The following is a 20,463-nucleotide window of genomic DNA, read 5'->3' on the forward strand; positions in this document are numbered from 1 at the left end:
TAAGGCGATGGTACAGAAAATATAATATATCTATTACATGGGTGAAGCGCGACTTTTTCAATGGTACTCTCAATCGATCGGTGTAAACCGATTACATGTTCGTTGTCTTCCGAATAAATGTTAATGAGACAAAAGAGAGGATGGATATATCCTTCTAGATCTATTGCAATTTCGTCAATAAATAGGACCAGACATTCTTTCAAATGTGGCACACATAAAATAGCAGGTAATACAAAAATCTAACTTATGACATGATAAATATAGACTGTAGACAGAAATAAAAATTCCGTTATTTGTGAATTGCACGTTACTCATTTTTTTTGCATGCTACTCGCATTTTCTGCTTGCCTTGCAACCGCTAAAGTTCAAAGAATTGTTCGCTCAAGTAGTCTCCAATAAAATCCACCTGCAAAAAAACTCATAAGCATTTAGCAGCTGAGTATTCCTTTTTTTTCTTAATTCACTTCGTACCTAATCACTATATTCTCTATTGGCCATCATTTCTTCAGTCTCTGATAATGACTAAATCAAGAGACAAATGATGAAGATTCGACGATATTGAAGAACAAATCATCTTAAATTAGTTACAACATTTAAGCATCACTACGCGATCATGGACAAGAGTTAAACAACTAATATTTGAATCAATAAAGAAAGTCCTATCATTTCGTCTCGTTTTTACGTTGAGAAAGAAATCGTTACAAATAAATAACACTTTCGATTTCTTAGATTATTCTGTGTTAAGACGAGCCAAAAATGTTATTACACATTTTAATCAAGATTAGCAAAGATTAAATAAAAATCATCTGTCAAAATGGATCTTGCACATACATACATAAAAATTACAAAGAAAGATACTAGATGTTAAAAATTAGTTTCAAATAATTTTTACTTTGTGTTAGAGAAAGTACATGGAAAACAAGAAAATTAAATAGAAAATCTCATATTACCTCATATTTCTAAGTTTTTCTGCTTTTTCTTTTCAGACTATTTATTTTAAACAATTAATATTCCCTATTTCATAATGGGAACCGTACAATATTTCAATATATTTCAATATAATTCGTGATTTCGATACTACTGTGAAAAGAGAATTTCTATCAAATTTCTTTTTCTTATAATTATGTTCCGTTTCATTCCAAATACCCTCTATATAATACAGATTGGGAATATATGATTTATTTAACACTCACGGACAAATACAAAAATTATCCATATTGTTGCCCAGAAATAGTTTATCATCCTCGTAAGGATATATATCCTGGTTATGTTTAACAAATTTTATCTATCGATCATGAAAGACACTCTAAAATTGGTGCAATAGGTATTTTTTATCTGGAAATATTATTATAAATAAGTATACGACCGTGTAAATGATATACATAAATATAAGAGAGGACGCCAATAATCGATGAAAGTTAGAGTTATGAATACATTATATATTCTCAATTTTTTAATTTAATTATCTCAAGTATGACTGTGCGCCGAAATGTTAGCGTCTCAGATCAATTATGATTAATGTCCGAAAACATAAAAGTTTTCAATTATTGACAACAGTTTAACGATGATTCGACGACTTAGCGATTAAACACATTATATAAAATATATATTATAGTCTACTAAAATTGACGAGCCCATTGGAATTTCAAATGATTGTCTATAAAATTGATCATCAAAATAAAAATATGTCGAATTTAATATCATAAATACTGCTTGCAAAAATTCATCCTTAGGTAATGTACAATTCGTTGAAATAAAGTTCCATCTATTCGTCATTGTATGCATTGCCAATTACAAAGGAATATTCGTAAAAAGCGATATTACATCCAATCAAATCAACGTATGTTCAGAATCAATTTTAATGTTTATTAATTTTTTAACAAGATCAAAAATATTCTGAATGTAACTGGGAGCTTTTGGAATACTTTTGATGATCACACAGTGCAGAAATTTCGCTAAGTTATAAAAATAACAGCTCTCTTTATTTATATTAGCATTGCATTTATTTATATTTATATTAGCATTGTATTTAATCACAATAACTACGACATTCTGATTAAATGCTAACATAAAAAAAGATTATCTTTCAAACCTCCTTCATAATACAATTTTATTCCATTTCTTTTCAGATACCTTCAATACACTTGTGGCTCAAAACATGAACGTATTGTTGATTGGATGCATAAAAGAGAATAAAAAATGCAAACAATATCCACATTGCTATTCACATCCGATTTGTAGAGTATTCATGTATCCTTAGGTTGGAATCAGACTACGCATTGAAGAATGAGATTGAAGATTAAAAGATTGATGTTTGATTAATCAGAACAAAAGGAACCAAAATTTTTTTGTCCTCATTGGTGAAATTTCAATTTTTAATCTTTAATCTCAATCTTCAATGCATAGTCTGATTCCGATCTTATATAAAGTACTCCCACCCCCAATTCTCTAAAGTTAAGATTCGCCTAACAGGATATTCATACCTGAATTTATCGAAATACTTTATGTTTATTCACTTATATATTGTTACTATTTTATAGCAGAATTACACCTCTTGTCCGATATCGCGCAATCAAGATTATCCAGTTACATTCTCCATTCCTTACTATTCCTAGTTTCCTATAAAACGCTCTGCAAAAAAAACAAAAAACCTATTTCCCTCTTAAATAATCTTCAGTTTCAAAAGTAAAATTGTGTTTAAAAGATACCGGTGAACGTGATGTTGATGATCCTCCCTGTCGTTTTTATCTTTCTTCCTTCTATCATTACGTGTGATATTGCACAGTTTGCTTTATATTTATGCAGAACAGAAGACAAGATGTTTTCCCAAATACATCATAAAAGAGAGAAAAATGATATATGAACAGGTACTTTTTTTATTTATAATCGCCTTTTCTTTCTGGTAATTGCCTAAGCAAGAAAGTGAGATGAAGAGTTCCTCTTGCACTATCTTATTGCTGCTGTGCTTGGGGTTAGCTCATGATGGAAGCGGTGACAATGAATTTGATGACGATGGTATGTATTGCATAATTCGGGATTAACACTTAAGAGATTATCATTATATCTGAAAGCTGCAAAATTATAAATCTATAGAACAAATTATCGAATTTGCGAACAATAGGATACTCTTTCGTACAGACTCTTGCAAAACAAAGACTGTTAACATATTAACATATTGTGCATCATTGTGTGATATATTTCTATGACAAATTTTTTAAAAAATTAGCAAACTATACAAGTTTGATCATTCCAATATCAATATAGACGTGCTATAACTAATAATAATATCACAAAAATTAATGAGAGCTTATAAAATGCATTTTCGAATACTTTCGGATTTTATGCACAAAAATATGTGTTTTAGATTACTGTGTATACGGATTTATCACTATAAAGCCGAATACAGCCATGACGACCGATGCATGCGTGAAGTTAACTTGTGATCAAACTTCAACAATGATCATCGAAACGTAAGTCAAAACATTATATAATTATACATCACATACAATACAATTCATAAAATATTTTCACTATATAGGCGAAACTGTATGCAATTGATTATTAAGTTTTAAAGAAAAATTCTACTTAAAGAAAAAAATAAATAAATAATTAATAAATTTTCGTTTTCTATATATAGAGTTAAATGATAATCTTTATTTATAATCTCAAAATCTCAGGAAAATTTGCTTCTACATAATGATGTTTTAATAATTAATTAACCTGACTCTCGTTTTAATGGAATATATAAGAAGAAAATATGTGATTAGTTATTTAAATTACTAATTTAAAAAAATGTGCTTAAAAAATAATTTTTTTTGTATGATTGAAGCTAGATTTGATAAATTTACATATTTGTAAACGACTACAAGAAAAGAAACTATTATATATGTATATAGAAAAGTTAATTTCAAGTAATTTTTATTCTGTTTTAAAAAAGTACATAAAAACAAGAAATCTAATAGAAAAAAATCTAATTGCATTTTCCACTGGCCGAACTGGTGCGCACTCAGTGCACATTAAAGCTATTGTACAATAACCTAATCTGAATGTAAAAGTGAAATATCTCAATTAATAAAATAACCAACGTATATTTTATCAAATAGCATAAAATGTATTCAGGATTTCGCGATTTAATTCGTTTCTATATTTTTATCAAACGTACATCTTTACATCGATTTGTATACAACGGTTTTAAAGTGCACTGAGTGCGCACCAGCTCTGCCAATGAAAAATGCTAAAATAAAAAATCTTATATTAATTCACATTTTTTTAATTTCTGCTTTTTTTCTCTTATGACTATATATTCTGAACAATTAACACTTAAATTTTGCAATTTGATCTGCATAATTACGACATTCTATCGTCATTTTAATATAAAATAAGATTTTTTTATCTCTCTCTTATTTATAATCTAATCTTATCAAATTTTACATTGTTTCGTTCCAGATGCCCTATGCTTACTTGTTATGCAGATGAAGAAATTGTGCAACAACCCTTACGGAATGATATGCCTCATCCACAATGCTGCCGAAATATATATTGTCGTCGACGAGAAAAAAGTCGTAGAATAAATTATATGAAGTCGTAGAATATTATAAATTATATGTAGCGCAATTCTTATGTACAGATCTCGAAAAAAATCACAGGATTCGCATAATTCTTTATCTGGAAATAATGTTATAAATAAATACCACCCTTTTCAATTAAATGACTTGCTACTTCATTTGCTTATTGTTATTACTTTTAGACCAGATAACGAATAACGTCGCCTCTTGCGCGATAATGTGTAACCGATATATTCAGATACGTATTCTCCGTTCCTTACTATTCCTAATTCACAATACCGTCCCATAAAAGCACAAAAATCTCTTGAGCGGTTTTCACATACCCATACATTTCTTCAAAGATGAATGAAGATGTGTAGTGCCTCCGAAACAATCCGGCACGCAAATAAACGCCATATTCGCATGTATCTCTTCAAATAGACTTCCATTGCTTTGCAATTCTTGTTGGATATCATTCATTTCTCAGAGTCAATGCTACATAATGTTTCAAAGCCAACGAATAAATGGCGTTAGATACGAATTAACCGACACAAGACATGTGCCGCACCTGCATTTTTTACTTGCCTGGCAATCATTAAAGGTCAGAGAATTGTTCGCGCAAGTAGTCCCCAATCAAATTATCTGCAAAAGCTCGTAAGCATTTTACCAACTACTATTCTTTTTTTTCATTTTAAATCGCTTCATATCTATTCACTCAATTCTTTATCAGCCGTCATTTCTTAATGATAATTAAATCGAGAGTCAAATGATGGTAAAACCAACATATTCGACGATATTGAAGAATAAATCATCTTAAACTAGCTATAGTATTGTATTTAAGCATCACTACGCGATGGGCAAGTTGAACGACTAATGTTTGAATCATCAATAAAGAAAGTTCTATCATCTCGTTTCGTTTTAGTTGAGAAAAGAATTGTTACAACAAATAAATACTTTCGACTTAATTCTTAATCTTTATTATTAATCTAATTATTCTGTGTTAAGATGACCCAAATGTACATTTTAATCAAGATTAGAGAAAACTACATGAATCAAGATTAGTAAAGACTAAATGAAGATCACTTATCAAAGTGCATTTTGCACATACATACATAGATAACATAAAAGATACAAAAAAATATATCGGATGCTAAATTTAATAACAAAATTTTGCAAAAATCATGAATATATAATTAATAATTTATGTATGCGAAATGAAAAGGTATAATTTTTTAACAGGATCAAAACTATTCTGAATGTGACTGGGAGCTTTTGGAATACTTTTGATGATCATACAAACAGAAATTTCGATATGTTGTAAAAATGATAGCCCTCTTTATTTATATTAGCATTGCATTTAATTATATTTATATTAGCATTGTATTTAATCACAATAACTACGACATTCTGATTAAATACAATGCTAATATAAAAAAAGATTGTCTTTCAAACCTCTTTCATAATACAATTTTATTCCATTTCTTTCCAGATACCTTCAATACACTTGTGGCCAAAAGCATGAACGTACTGTTGATTGGATGCATAAAGGAAGATAAAAAATACAAACAATATCGACATTGCTATTCACATCCGATTTGTAGAATATTCCGGCCTTAGGCCGGAATTAGACTACGCACTGAAGAATGAGATTGAAGATTGAAAGATTGATATTTGATCAATCAGAACAAAAGGAACCAAAATTTTTTTGTCCTTATTAGTGAAATTTCAATCTTTAATCTTTAATTTTCAATGCATAGTCTGATTCCGATTACATATAGTACCTCCCACCCCAAGTTCGCTAAAGTTAAGATTCGCCTAACAGGATATTCATACCTGAATTTATCGAAATACTTGGTGTTTATTCACTTACATATTGTTACTATTTTATAATAGAATCACGCCTCTTGTCCGATATCGCGCAACCAAGATTATCCAGTTACATTCTTCGTTCCTTATTATTCCTAGTTTCTGCTCTGCAAAAAAATAAAAAATCTATTTCCCTCTTAAACGATCTTCAGTTTTAAAAGTAAAGATTAAAAGATACCGATGAGCGTGATGTTGATGTGATCCTCCCTGTTCTTTTTATCTTTCTTCCTTCTATCATTACGTGTGATATTGCACAGTTTGCTTTATATTTATGCAGAACAGAAGACAAGATTTCTCCTAACTACATCATAAAGAAAAGAAAAATGATATATAAACAGGTACTTTTTTTACTTATAATCGTCTTTTCTTTCTGATAATTCCTTAAGCAAGAGAGTGAGATGAAGAGTTCCTTTGGCACGATCTTATTGCTGCTATGCTTAGGGTTAGCTCATGGTGGAAGGGATAACTATAAGCTTAATTACTCTGACGATGGTATGTATTGCATAATTCGGAATTAACACTTAAAAGATTATCATTATATCTGAAAGCTGCAAAATTGTAAATCTGTGTAGAACAATAGGATACTCTTTCGTACAGACTCTTGCAAAACAAAGACTGTTAACATATTAATATATTAACATATTGTGCATCCTTGTATGATATATTTCTATGACAGATTCTTTAAAAGATTAAGTAAACTATACAACTTTGATCATTCCAATATCAATATAGACGTGCTATAACTAATAATAATATCACAAAAATTAATGAGAGCTTATAAAATGTATTTTCGAATACTTTCGGATTTTATGCACAAAAAAATGTGTTTTAGATTATTGTATATACGAATTTATCTCTATGAAACCGAATACAGTCATGACAACCGATGAGTGCGTGAAATTAACTTGTGATCATACTACAACAATGATCATCGATACGTAAGTCAAAACATTATATAATTATACATCATATACAATACAATTTATAAAATATATTTACTATTTAGATATATTTCATATATAAGTTCTTACATGAACATTATAAAATATTTTCTATATAGGCGAAACTGTACGCAATTGAATATTAAGTTTTACGTAACTTGGAAAAATTCTACTTAAAGAAAAAAATAAATAAAAAATTAATAAATTTTCGTTTTCTATAGAGTTAAATGATAATCTCTATTTATAATATCAAAATCTCGGGAAAATTTGCTTCTATACAATGATGTTTTAATAACTGATTAATCTGATTCTCGCTTTAATGAAAATATATGCGAAAAAAATATGTGGTTAATTATTTAAATTATTAATTTTAAAAAAATGTGCTTAAAAAACAAATTTTTTGCATGATTGAAGCTAAATTTGATAAATCTACATATTTGTAAACGACTACAAGAAAAGAAACTATTATATATGTATATAGAAAAGTTAATTTCAAGTAATTTTTATTCTGTTTTAAAAAAGTACATAAAAACAAGAAATCTAATAGAAAAAAATCTAATTGCATTTTCCACTGGCCGAACTGGTGCGCACTCAGTGCACATTAAAGCTATTGTACAATAACCTAATCTGAATGTAAAAGTGAAATATCTCAATTAATAAAATAACCAACGTATATTTTATCAAATAGCATAAAATGTATTCAGGATTTCGCGATTTAATTCGTTTCTATATTTTTATCAAACGTACATCTTTACATCGATTTGTGTACAACGATTTTAAAGTGCACTGCATGCGCACCAGCTGTGCTAGTGAAAAAAAACGCTATAATAAAAAATCTCATATTAATTCACATTTTTTAATTTCTGCTTTCTTTCTCTTATGACTATATATTCTAAACAAACAAAACTCAAATTTCGGAATGGCATCTGCATAATTACGACATTCTGTCGTCATTTTAATGTAAAAAAAGATTTTTTTTATCTTTCTCTCTCTTATTTATAATCTAATCTTATCAAATTCTACATTGTTTCGTTCCAGATGCCCTACACTTACTTGTAACGAAGATGAAGAAATTGTGCAACTACCGTCACGGAGTGACACCCCTCATCCATATTGCTGCCGAAATATATATTGTCGTCGTCGACAAAGAGTTGTGGAATAAATTAATTTTAGCGCAATTCTTATGTACAGATCTCGAAAGAGATCACAGGGTTCACGTAATTCTTTATCTGAAAATATTGTTATAAATAAATAATCACCCTTTTCAACTGAATGATTTGCTACTTCATTTGCTTACTGTTATTATTTTAAGACCAGGTGACGAATAACGTCGCCTCTTACTTCTTGCTCTTTTTATCTTCTTACTATCTCTACGTGTGATACAGCACATTTGATTTTACATTTGTTTGTGTAGTACAAGAGATGACATGTTCTCTTCAAAAACTTCATGGAAGAAGGAAAAATGATATATAAAAATCATGATTTTTCAAAATTTATTATCGTCACTTCTTTCTGATGACTTCCTAAACAAGAAAGAGATGAAGGTTTACGCGATCTTGTTATTGATATACATTGACTGGCTCATTCTACTACGGAAATCAATCTTATGTTGCATAATTCGCCGACTAAGATTCAGTTTTACAACTCACTAACGTTTAACCGAAGTTTAACTTATTTCTCATCTTTTTCCAATTCTAGCATTAGAAAAAGATAAAGAACAAGTTAAAGTTATTCGATTAAGAGTTAATCATCAGTTGTAAAACTGGGCCTAAGAGATTAATGTTAAGGGAAAAATATTGTTATTTGTGATGACTGCAAAATTATAAATATACGTAGAACCGATTAGCGAATTTATAAACGACGGAATTTAGCGGTTGGTATTCATTTGTAAAAACTTTTGCTACATAAACAAAGACTGTTACACATATTACGTGCATCCTTTCAATGATAGATCCTCTGGTAGATTTACAAATTACATAATTATTATCATTCCAAAAGCAATGTATATAATAATATCAAAATAAATAAATCTTTATATTTTATCTTCGAATACTTTCTGTTTTTACTCATAAAGATTTACGTTTAAATCACTGCGTATTTGGATCCGAGATTATGAAACTAAATACACACATGACTTCTTATCTCTCCATGCATGCTAGTGCGTTCTAATCCGAATGGAAGGATACATATGACATTAATAGACGTAATATTATACGCTCATATGTATATAAATGTGTGTCATTCCCGGCGAAATTAATATAAATGTTTATCGAAAACATGTGACTAATATAATTTTGTTCCACACACAGTAATTAATTTTTTTAAGTTAAACTATTGCTTTACATATCAAAGAAGCAATACTAATCCAATCCTTTGAATTAAATAACATTTTGTCGTTTCTTCTGCTTGTGCCAAATTGTAAACCAATCCATTTTTGTGATTAGTTTCAGTGTAAACCATTTTCATATTAATGTTTAGTAAATAACAAATTAAACATGAGTCTCAAATTTAATACATTTTCTTGAATTAAAACGTTTAACTCTATCGTTTTAAAGCAATATTGAATATTAAACATATTGAGTAGAAGCAGCAGCGATCTATAGAAATGATTAAAAATAATTCAAATTGAGTATAATTTGATATTATTAATTTAAATATGTTAACCTAAAGTACTCTTTATGACGTTTACGTTCTATTTATTTTTATAAATTTTTCGCAAGATAAACGAAGGATTGGAGTCGGAAATGAAGACTTAGGTAGGTTATTTTGAATATGATTATCCAGGATTAAAAAGATTACAATTATATTATCGTATGTGGTCATCGAATAAATTTTATTATACTAACGTGGGTGACTCAGAATAATATATATATACATATGACGTAAATCACAAGAGGGCGAGGTGAATTACGCGCAAGGTGAACAAGGCGATGGTACAGAAAATATATCTTTGCACAGGCGAAGTGCGACTTTTATAATGATACTCTCAATCGATCGGTGTAAACCGATTACATGTTCGTTGTTTTAGGAATAAATGCTAAATGGAAAAGAAAGAGGATGAATATATCTTTCCAGATCTATTGCAACTTCAAATAAGACCAGATATTCTTTCTAATGTGGCACATATAAACTAACAGGTAATACATAGATCTGACTCATGACATAATAAATACTGTAGGCAGAAATAAAAATTCCATTATTCGTGAATTGCACATTACTCATCCTCCAGCATACTCTCTATAACACTCTTTATACTATAAACGAGCGAATGTGAACTAATAAAATATAAATAAAAAATATATATATGTATACATATATACGCCTAAAGCCACAAAAGTTTATTCGGTTCATTGAAGCATTCTACACTCGCACGAACTTTACAACACTAAATAATCCTTTGCAAAAATATAAAAAAGACTAAGATATTTAAAACAAATAATTTAGTGCTATACTTTGTTATAATTTGTTTTTAAAATATAATAAATAATGCTAACTGAATAGGGTCCATCTCTCTTTTTCAAATCTTCCTCTATCGCATTAGAGACATCGCAGAAATTATTCTGTGCAATTAAAGTTGTCTCGATAATTTTTATCAATTTAATTAGGATAAGTTACGTAATTATAACCGTTCATATCTGATAAAAAATAAAATATTACATTGCGCTGAGAAAATAGAATAATTTTAATAGGTTAAATAAATTCATTTTAATCACACAGCTATACACGCATACTCACACATACATACAATACAAATAATTCTTTGAAGAAATGGCAGAACAAAAGGCAAGTTTCTCCTTTAATTTTTGTACTTCATTTGACTCTCTTTTTTAAACACGTATAAACTTTTGTAGCTAAGCGTTGTGTAGCTAACAAAAAATCTCACGGATACTTATCTTAAGGAAACTGAGTTAATCGTCTTGAAGGAGGCTTAGTGGATCCTCGATGATTTTCTCGGCTGTTTTCTTCAGGTCTTTAGTTACCGGTTTCTTCATGGCCGATCTTGAACTCGGTGCGATCGTTGTCGTCCTCGCTTTCGATTCCGTCGACGTAGATGGCTGCTTGCCGAAAATATGGCCGTCGTCGTCATCGTCGTCCGACGCGAATAGGGACTTGGACGGAGCGACAACTTTCTTAGGAACAACTTTCTTTGTGGCAAAAAGATCGATATTGTCGTCATCGCCATCATGCGGTGCATCGCCGAAGATATCTTTCAAATTCGAGCTCTTGGCTTGAGAGTCGATTTGAGAATCTTGCTTAGGTTCCGAGAATGATGCACTGTCCGATTTCTGTGAATGACCGGATGACTCGATGAACAAGCTGGAATCATCATCGTCGTCGTTGTCGAAAATATTATTCTTTTTTCGCCCGGCTAAAATAGAATTTGATGGTTGATTATCTAACTTCGCTTTGCTGGACAAATTGCCGAAGAGACTGTCATCATCGTCGTTTTGCGCGTCGTCATCATCACCGAAGAGACCAATCTTCGTGTCTCGCAATGGTTTTTTCACCGTCTTCTTCAATGGCGCTGTGGAAAATAGGTCGCCGCCCATATCGTCTTCCGCGAACAGATCTAAAATTTTCTTCTTTGACTCATTCGGCTTCTTCGCCGAGCTGCTAGAGAAGAGACTATCGTCCGGCTCAGAAAATAACAGTCCTTTGCTTTTCTCAGGCGATGGCGTCTTCGTGACAAACGCGAACAACTGACTAGGATCCTTCAGTGGATCGTGAGTGCTATCGCGTAGAGGATCGCTCGGCTCCTCGCTAGACGCTCTTCTCATATTACTTTGCTCATCATCGATTTCCTTGTACTTATCATCCTTATTTTTGGTATTCTTCAGCGTATCTAATTTAGTATCGACATTCGATTGCGCAAATTCGCTAGAATTTTGTTTATTACTTTCGTTGTTCGTTGCGTTCACGTCAGTATCAATTTCATCGACCTTTCTGATCACGGTATCTATTAAAGCTTTGACAACGACGGGCGTTTTATCTGATTGCCCGCCGTCGATCGGTGATAGTATTGGTGCCCTGCCAAATAAAGCGTCCTCCTTCTGCGGATCTTCCGGCAAATCTGGTGGTACATCAAACAAGTCCTCTTCGTCGGTGGATGGAGACAGAAGGGTGTTCTTGTTTACGCTCATCGAGCTCTCCTTGCTAATACTACCCAGCTCAGATCTGTCGTCCGTAGAAGCAGGATCGACCGCCGAACGATGAATATTGTCGTTGGCAATCAAGCGATCGGAGACGCTAATCGTCAAAGCGGCAGATGGATCTTTGCTGGAGCAGGTGCTAGTATGACTCTCCTCTTGAGAATTATCATTGTCCGCATTGTCAACCGTGTCGAAGTCGATACCGCTATGCCTTAGGGCAGATTTCCGGGCATGTCGACTTTGAGGACGGCGTTTAGCTTGAATCCTCACTCGGCTCTAACAAAAAAAATAGATATAACAAATTAGGAGAAAAAGAAAATTATTACGAATTATTCAAAGTATCTCAAGAACATTGTGATAAAATTTGAAAAAAATTATAATTCGATTTCAAAGAAATGTGTAAGAGCTTATTTTTTTTGCTATATATTTTGCTGTATATTTTCTGTTCTCAGAAACCGAATTATAAAATATATGTTAAGTATATAACTTAAATAAATCAATATAATTAATTTGATAAGTACCTTGGACGCAGTAGTAGATAATGTTTCTACTTGAGTCAGGTCATCGAAATTTATGGCCGCTTCCGCGTTGCTAGTGGTGGAAATTGTCGAATAAGAGGATTCCTTCCGTGTGCTACCTTCTACAAAACAAATTTATTTAAATTATGTTTCTCTTCACTTCAACTTAAAATAATTGAAATTAATTAACAAATATTCTAAATAAAACGTTAGACTTTTTAATATATAATTTGTTATAGTAGACTTATATACATACATAAATGAATTCCAAATGAACGCTAACTACCTGATATACTTGGAGGTGAAACGTGACCACTGACGCTCAGATCTGCGATGTCTCGGTCCACGACGTCTTCTTCCTCATCCGTCTTATCTTCGCTTCTTCTCCATAATGGCGGTGCATCCATTGGTGAAAGTATCTTCAAATCGCCCATCTTCCCCATTAGATTCTTTATTTTACCGGATACTAAACGTCGAGGTACTTGTTGATCGCCATGTTCCTCGGACGGCGGTGAGATCGTCCGGATGCTCAGAGTTTTCGGTGGAGAATTTTTTTTCACTATGCCATCTTCCTCGATGTTGGAATATATTTCTTTGATTTCAGCTTCACTTTTTTCTTCGTCCACGTCGTTCCTCTCGACAACGCTTGATTCTAGGGTTGCCTTGACATCACAATTTAAATTTGATGACTCTACTTGGCTTTTATTTTCTTCAGGAAGTTTCTGTGCCTGCTCGGCAATGACTTTGCTAACTTTTTCTTTAGATTTCAATTGATCGTTATCGCATGGCGCTATGTTCTTCTTGCCAAAAAGATCGTCGTAATCATCGTCCTCAAACAGAAGACTACGGGGTCTCGTTGTTTTCGAGAATAGTTCGTCCAAATGATCTGGAGGATCGTTTCTATTCTTCTTTTCAGTTTCGAGACTGGAAACGTTCTTGGAGATGTCGATTTTTGGTTTAACTGCTACATCTATTTCTATTGAAGAGACCTTGGTCGATAGAAATAGATCATCCTCATCCTCGAAGAGATCAGTCTTACGTTCGTTCTTTAACTTCGTCGGCTTTGCACCGAACAAGTCGCCATCATCATCATCGTCGAACAGACTGATCTTCTTTGGTTCCATCCTCGTGTTTTGTGAGTTGTCTAACGATTTGAATTTTGATTTACTAATATTTCTCTTTTATCAAGTTTTATGAAACGTAATATTCGCATTAACTATAAAAATCTTCTTTATATCAAACAAACGTTAGTAATGTCTTTCATATTCCCAAATCCAAATGAAACAATCTCTTACTTATTTTTTATATAAAAATACAGTACTTCCTAATCAAATAAAATTCTCATATTTACACATCGCAATAAATAAATGAAATATGTCGGACTAAAAAGTGAAACATAATTTATACAAAAGATTAAAAAGATTAAAAAGAAATTACAAGGTGTATGCTCTACTCACCGTTATTATTCTTAGGTATTACCGAGCTCGGACCATTTGAGGCTGCATCTCTTGAACTCGATTTCGATGTTGCTCCAAATATATCGACGTCTGGGGCGTCTTTGCTGCCGAATATATCTACGTCGTCATCAAACAGGCCGCCATTTTTCGGGACTGACTTCATCCGATCACTTGATGATACCGTGACGTGGAAATCCGTGCTCTTCTGTGATCTAGAACCAGAGCTAGCGGCGGAGAAGAACTCGTCACCGGAATCAGAGTCGTCAAAGAGCGACGAGACCTTCGATTTGGTTGTTCGCTTCGAGTCTGATTTACTGGGTAATGGTGGCGGTTCGAACAGGTCGTCGTTTTCGAACACGTCGTCTTGTAATAACGCCGACGAAGTACCTTGCTGCTCCTGTCCCGATTGCTGTTGTTGTTGCTGCTGATTGTCGCTGTTGGCGTTTGCCGAGTTGGCATTGACAGGATAGTACGTTTGTGCCGTAAACAGGCTGTCACTGGTAATACGTTCACGATAGATCTCCTCGGATTTGACCCTTGTCGAGGACATTCGCGGACTAGGAAAGTTCCTGAGAAAGAAAAAGTTATTGAGTATTCTTACTTTACAAGCAGAGGGATAAGTGATAAATAATGTTATTTATTTGTTCCAATATTCTTTTTCCATTATATGTCAATAAAAATGACAAGTTTCTTCTTACAAAATAATATTTTATTTTATTCTGTTCACTCATTACAAAATAATAGAATAATAGCCTTTTATCTTCACCGATTTCCCAATCATCATTCTGTTGTATCTTCTTTGTGCCAATAAATAACGTAAGCATTCGAAATAAATTTGTCTTTGCTTAAAAGTTCGTCATCTAAACTCCAATAATCAAATGCTGAATGATGAACGACGCACATTGTAATTTCATACTTGCTTAATGTTATGCATAATACGCTTGATACATTAATAAATGATAAAACAGCTAAGATTGCTTCTGCTGGGTGGATTTATCGTGAAATAATTGTAGTATTAGAGCATTAATTTTTCTGGTTTATTTATTTAGAAACCATGATAAAAAAGGGAATAGGAGTCGGCGCAAGAAGTAATTGCGCAGTGTCAAATATTAAAATTAATTATCTTACATATTATACAATGTGACAATAATTTACGTAACTTGACGTTTCGACTCATGATTTGGGCCCTCTTCAGCAAAATGATGTTAAAACATTGTATTGTGTATAATTTTATGATCGCGTTTGTGATGAGGTGAGTCTTTGTTGATAAATCTGTTGACCATTTCAGTTCATAAGCTGATTGGTAACCGAAAGCCTCTGTCTATAATATTTTTATTGAACTTATTATTGAAAATCAAAAGACAATCCAAACTAACTCACCTCAACCGACAAAAAACAGGAACATTATGTGACTATAAAGAATGTTTGATTAGTCCTGTCAATAAAATGATGTATATTATAATGAGTCAAAAATCGTTAACAGAATAAAACAATATGAAACAGTAACTGACGCAGTGATATTGCGGTCAATTTGTGAGAAAAAACAAGAAATACACATATTACAATTTATTGAGGATTTCTATGTTCTTGTTTAAGCTACCCGTGTCCATTTTTATATTAAGTTCAAGTCCATTTAATTGGTTGTTTATATGTATCATTTTGGCGAATAAACGTTTATTGTAATGCTTTTCGACATCCAGAACTTTCACATTTTCCCAATCGAATTCATGATCGCAATGCATCCTATGGTCTGTAATAGCTGATTGAGTCGTAGTATTTCTACGTATATGACTATGATGTTCTGAAAATCTGATTTTTAGTTTTCTATCCGTTTGTGACCCACATATGATGCATCGCAATCACTACAATTGATTCTGTAGATTACATTTCTTTTTTGTAAATTCGGTAATAAATCTTTATGTACTTTAATAAAATTACTAAGTTTATTTGTACTATAAAAAGATATACCGTGTGTCAAACCAATGAAAATGTTATTAAATTTTTGTGAAACACCATCAATGTATGGCACAGTAAATCATTTTTTATTTTTGTCCTTGTGTGCATTTATGTTGGTCCATTATCATTATTACTTTCATAGATTAATTTTATAATCCTCTCATTTATTGTTTTAAAAATGTAATCAAGTGGATAGTCATTTTAGAATAAAATATTAATAATGAACTCAATGTTTTTCCTAAAAAAGTCCAGATGCGAAAGAAAAAATGCCTTGTCAATCAAATTCGATATTATTCCATTTTTTTGAGAAAAAAAAAAGTAAAATATGTCTAATTTAATACCATAAGTACTGTTTATAAAAATTCATCCTTAAGTAATGTACAATTCGTTGAAATCAAATTCCATCTATTCGTCAGTGCATTCATTACCAATTCCAAAGAAATATTTGTAAAAAGTGATATTACATCCAATGAAATCATCGTATATTCAGAATCAATTTTAATATTTTTTAATTTTTTAACAAGATCAAAACTACTCTAAATGTGACTGGAAACTTTTGGAATACATGTAATCACACAATGCAGAAATTTCGCTAAGTTGTAAAAATGACAGCCCTCTTTATTTATATTACGAGTAGCATTGCATTTAATTATATTTATATTAGCATTGCATTTAATCAGAGTAACTATGACATTCTGATTAAATACAATGCTATAAAAAAAGATTGTCTTTCAAACCTCTTTCAATACAATTTTATTCCATTTCTTTCCAGATACCTTCAATATACTTGTAAACCAAAGCACGAACGTAATTGGTTGGATGCCTGAAGGAGAATATGAGAAAATGCAAACAATATCCACATTGCTATTCACATCCAACTTGTACGAGTATTCGTGTATCCTTAGGCCGGAATCAGACTACTCATTGAAGAATGAGATTGAAGATTGAAAAATTGATGTTTGATTAATCAGAACAAAAGGAACCAAAATTTTTTTGTTCTCATTGGTGGAATTTTAATTTTTAATCTTTAATCTCAATCTTCAATGCATAGTCTGATTCCGACCTTACATAAAATACCTCCCACCCCCAATTCTCTAAAGTTAAGATTCGCCTAACAAGATATTCATACCTGAATTCATCGAAATACTTTGTGTTTATTCACTTACATATTGTTACTATTTTATAACAGAATCACGCCTCTTGTCCGATATCGCGCAATCAAGATTATCCAGTTACATTCTCCGTTTCTTACTATTCCTAATTTCCGCTCTGCACAAAAACAAAAAACCTATTTCCCTCTTAAACGATCTTCAATTTCAAAAGTAAAGTTGTGTTTAAAAAATACTGGTGAGCGTGATGTTGATGTGATCCTCCCTATTCTTTTTATCTTTCTTCCTTCTATCATTACGTGTGATATTGCACAATTTGCTTTATATTTGTGCAGAACAGAAGACAAGATGTTCTCCTAAATACATCGTAAAGAAGAGAAAAATGATATATAAACAGGTACTTTTTTTATTTATAATTGCCTTTTCTTTTTGGTAATTCCCTAAGTAAGAAAGTGAGATGAAGAGTTCCTTTTGTACGATCTTATTGCTACTGTGCTTAGGGTTAGCTCATGGTGCAAGGGATAACTATGGGTTTGATTACCCTAATAATGGTATGTATTGCATAATTCGGGATTAACACTTAAGAGATTATCATTATATCTGAAAGCTGCAAAATTATAAATCTGTGTAGAACAAATTATCGAATTTGCGGACAAGAAGATACTCTTTCGTACAGACTCTTGCAAAACAAAGACTGTTAACATGTTAACTTATTAACATATTATGCATCCATGTGTGATATATTCTATAGATTCTTTGACAGATTAGCAAACTATACAATTTTGATTATTCCAATATCAATATAGCCGTACTATAACTAATAATGATATCACAAAAATTAATGAGAACTTGTAAAATGCATTTTCGAATACTTTCGGATTTTTTGCACAAAAATATGCGTTTTAGATTACTGTGTATACGAATATCTCTCTATGAAGCCGGATACAGTCATGACGACCAATACGTGCATGCAGTTAACTTGTGATCGTAATACAAAAATGATCATCGCCACGTAAGTCAAAACTATAATTATACATCACATACAATACAAGTTATAAAATATATTTAATATGTAGATGTATTTCATATATAAGTTCTTACATGAACATTATAAAATATTTTCTATATAGGCGAAACTGTATGCAATTATTAAGTTTTACGTAATTTAAAAAAATTCTGTTAAAAAATAAATAAATAAAAAATTAATAAATTTTCGTTTTCTATATATATAGAGAATTAAATGATAATCTCTATTTATAATCTCAAAATCTCGGGAAAATTTGCTTCTATACAACGATGTTTTAATAATTGATTGACCTGGCTCTCGCTTTAATGGAAATATATGCGAAAAAAATGTGTGATTAGTTATTTAAATTATCAATTTAAAAAAAATGTGCTTAAGAAACCATTTTTTTGTACGATATGTATATTGAAGCTAAATTTGATAAATCTATATATTTGTAAATGACTACAAGAAAAGAACTATTATATATATGTATAGAAAAGTTAATTTACTCTGTGTTTTAGAGAAGTACATAAAAACAAGAAACCTAATAGACAAAATCTACATTATAAGAAGAACGATCGTATATGAATAAATCGAATAAAGTAAAGAACGCCAAACGATTTGAACGATAATCGTCGGCGCGCAATCACATTTGGAACAAAAAATTAATTAAATATAATATATTCGTATCATCTAACTTTGACCGTTCGGCGTTCTTTACTTTATTCGAGAAAAATTCTAATTTCGTTTTTCACTGGCAGAACTGGTGTGCATTCAGTGTAGATTAAAGTTATTGTACAATAATCTAATCTAAATGTAAAAGTAAAATATCTCAATTAATAAAATACCCAACATATATTTTATCAAATAGTATAAAATGTATTGAAGATTTCGCGATTTAATTCGTTTCTATATTTTTATCAAACGTACATCTTTACATCAATTTGTGTACAACGATTTTAAGTGCACTGAGTGCGCATCAACACTTCTAGTGAAAAACGTTATAATAGAAAATCTTATATTAACTCACATTTTTTAATTTCTGTTTTCTTTCTGTTATGACTATATATTCTAAACAATTAACACTCAAATGGGATCTGCATAATTACGACATTCTGTCGTCATTTTAATGTAAAAAGAGATTTTTTTTATTAAATCTCTTATTTATAATATAATCTTATCAAATTCTACTTTGTTTCGTCCCAGATGCCCTACACTTACTTGTTACAAAGGTGAAAAAATTGTGCATCTACCGTCACAGAATGACGACCCTTTTCCACAATGCTGCCCAAAAATAATTTGTCGTCGTCGAGAAAGTGGAATAAATTAATTTTAGCACAATTATTATGTACAGATCTCGAAAGAGATCACAGGATTCGCGTAATTCTTTATCTGGAAATATTGTTATAAATAAATATCACCCTTTTCAATTAAATGACTTGCTACTTCATTTGCTTATTGTTATTACTTTAAGACCAGATGACGAATAATGTCGCCTCTTGCGCGATAACATGTAACTGATTTATTGAAATATGTATTCTTCGTTCCTTACTAATCCTAATTCACAATTCCGTCCCATAAAAGCACAAAAATCTATTGAGCGGTTTTCACATTCCCGTATATTTCTCCAAAGATGAATGAAGATGTGTAGTGCCTCCAGAACAATCCGAACACTCCAGAACACTCAAATAAATGCCATATTCGCATGTATCTGTTCAAATAGACTTCCATTACTTTGCGAATCTTGTTGGGTATCATTCATTTCTCAGTATCATTCATTTCTCAGAGTCAATGCTACATAATCTTTCAAAGCCAACGAATAAATAACGTTTAGGTACGATTAATTAATCGACACATGACATGTGCCGCACCTGCATTTTTTACTTGCCTTGCAATCATTAAAGGTCAGAGAATTG

The 20,463-nt window shown here is 31.3% G+C and overlaps 1 protein-coding gene across 2 annotated transcripts in view; it reads right to left on the reverse strand.

Moving 5' to 3' along the window:
* Positions 1-10,804: 10,804 nt before the first annotated feature.
* Positions 10,805-20,463, reverse strand: part of LOC108750010 (WASH complex subunit FAM21-like) — a 37,113-nt gene continuing 27,454 nt past the window's right edge. For both annotated transcript variants that reach the window (XM_018489172.1, XM_018489173.1), the window contains 4 exons: positions 14,477-15,045; positions 13,306-14,163; positions 13,023-13,141; positions 10,805-12,777 (listed from right to left, as the gene is read on the reverse strand). In XM_018489172.1, the coding sequence (XP_018344674.1) occupies positions 11,260-12,777; positions 13,023-13,141; positions 13,306-14,163; positions 14,477-15,045 (3,064 nt within the window). In that variant the 3' untranslated portion in view covers positions 10,805-11,259. The remainder of the gene's footprint in view (positions 12,778-13,022; positions 13,142-13,305; positions 14,164-14,476; positions 15,046-20,463) is intronic.

The sequence above is a fragment of the Trachymyrmex septentrionalis genome, unplaced genomic scaffold (genome assembly GCF_001594115.1).
Source record: "Trachymyrmex septentrionalis isolate Tsep2-gDNA-1 unplaced genomic scaffold, Tsep1.0 scaffold32, whole genome shotgun sequence".
NCBI lineage: Eukaryota > Metazoa > Arthropoda > Insecta > Hymenoptera > Formicidae > Trachymyrmex > Trachymyrmex septentrionalis.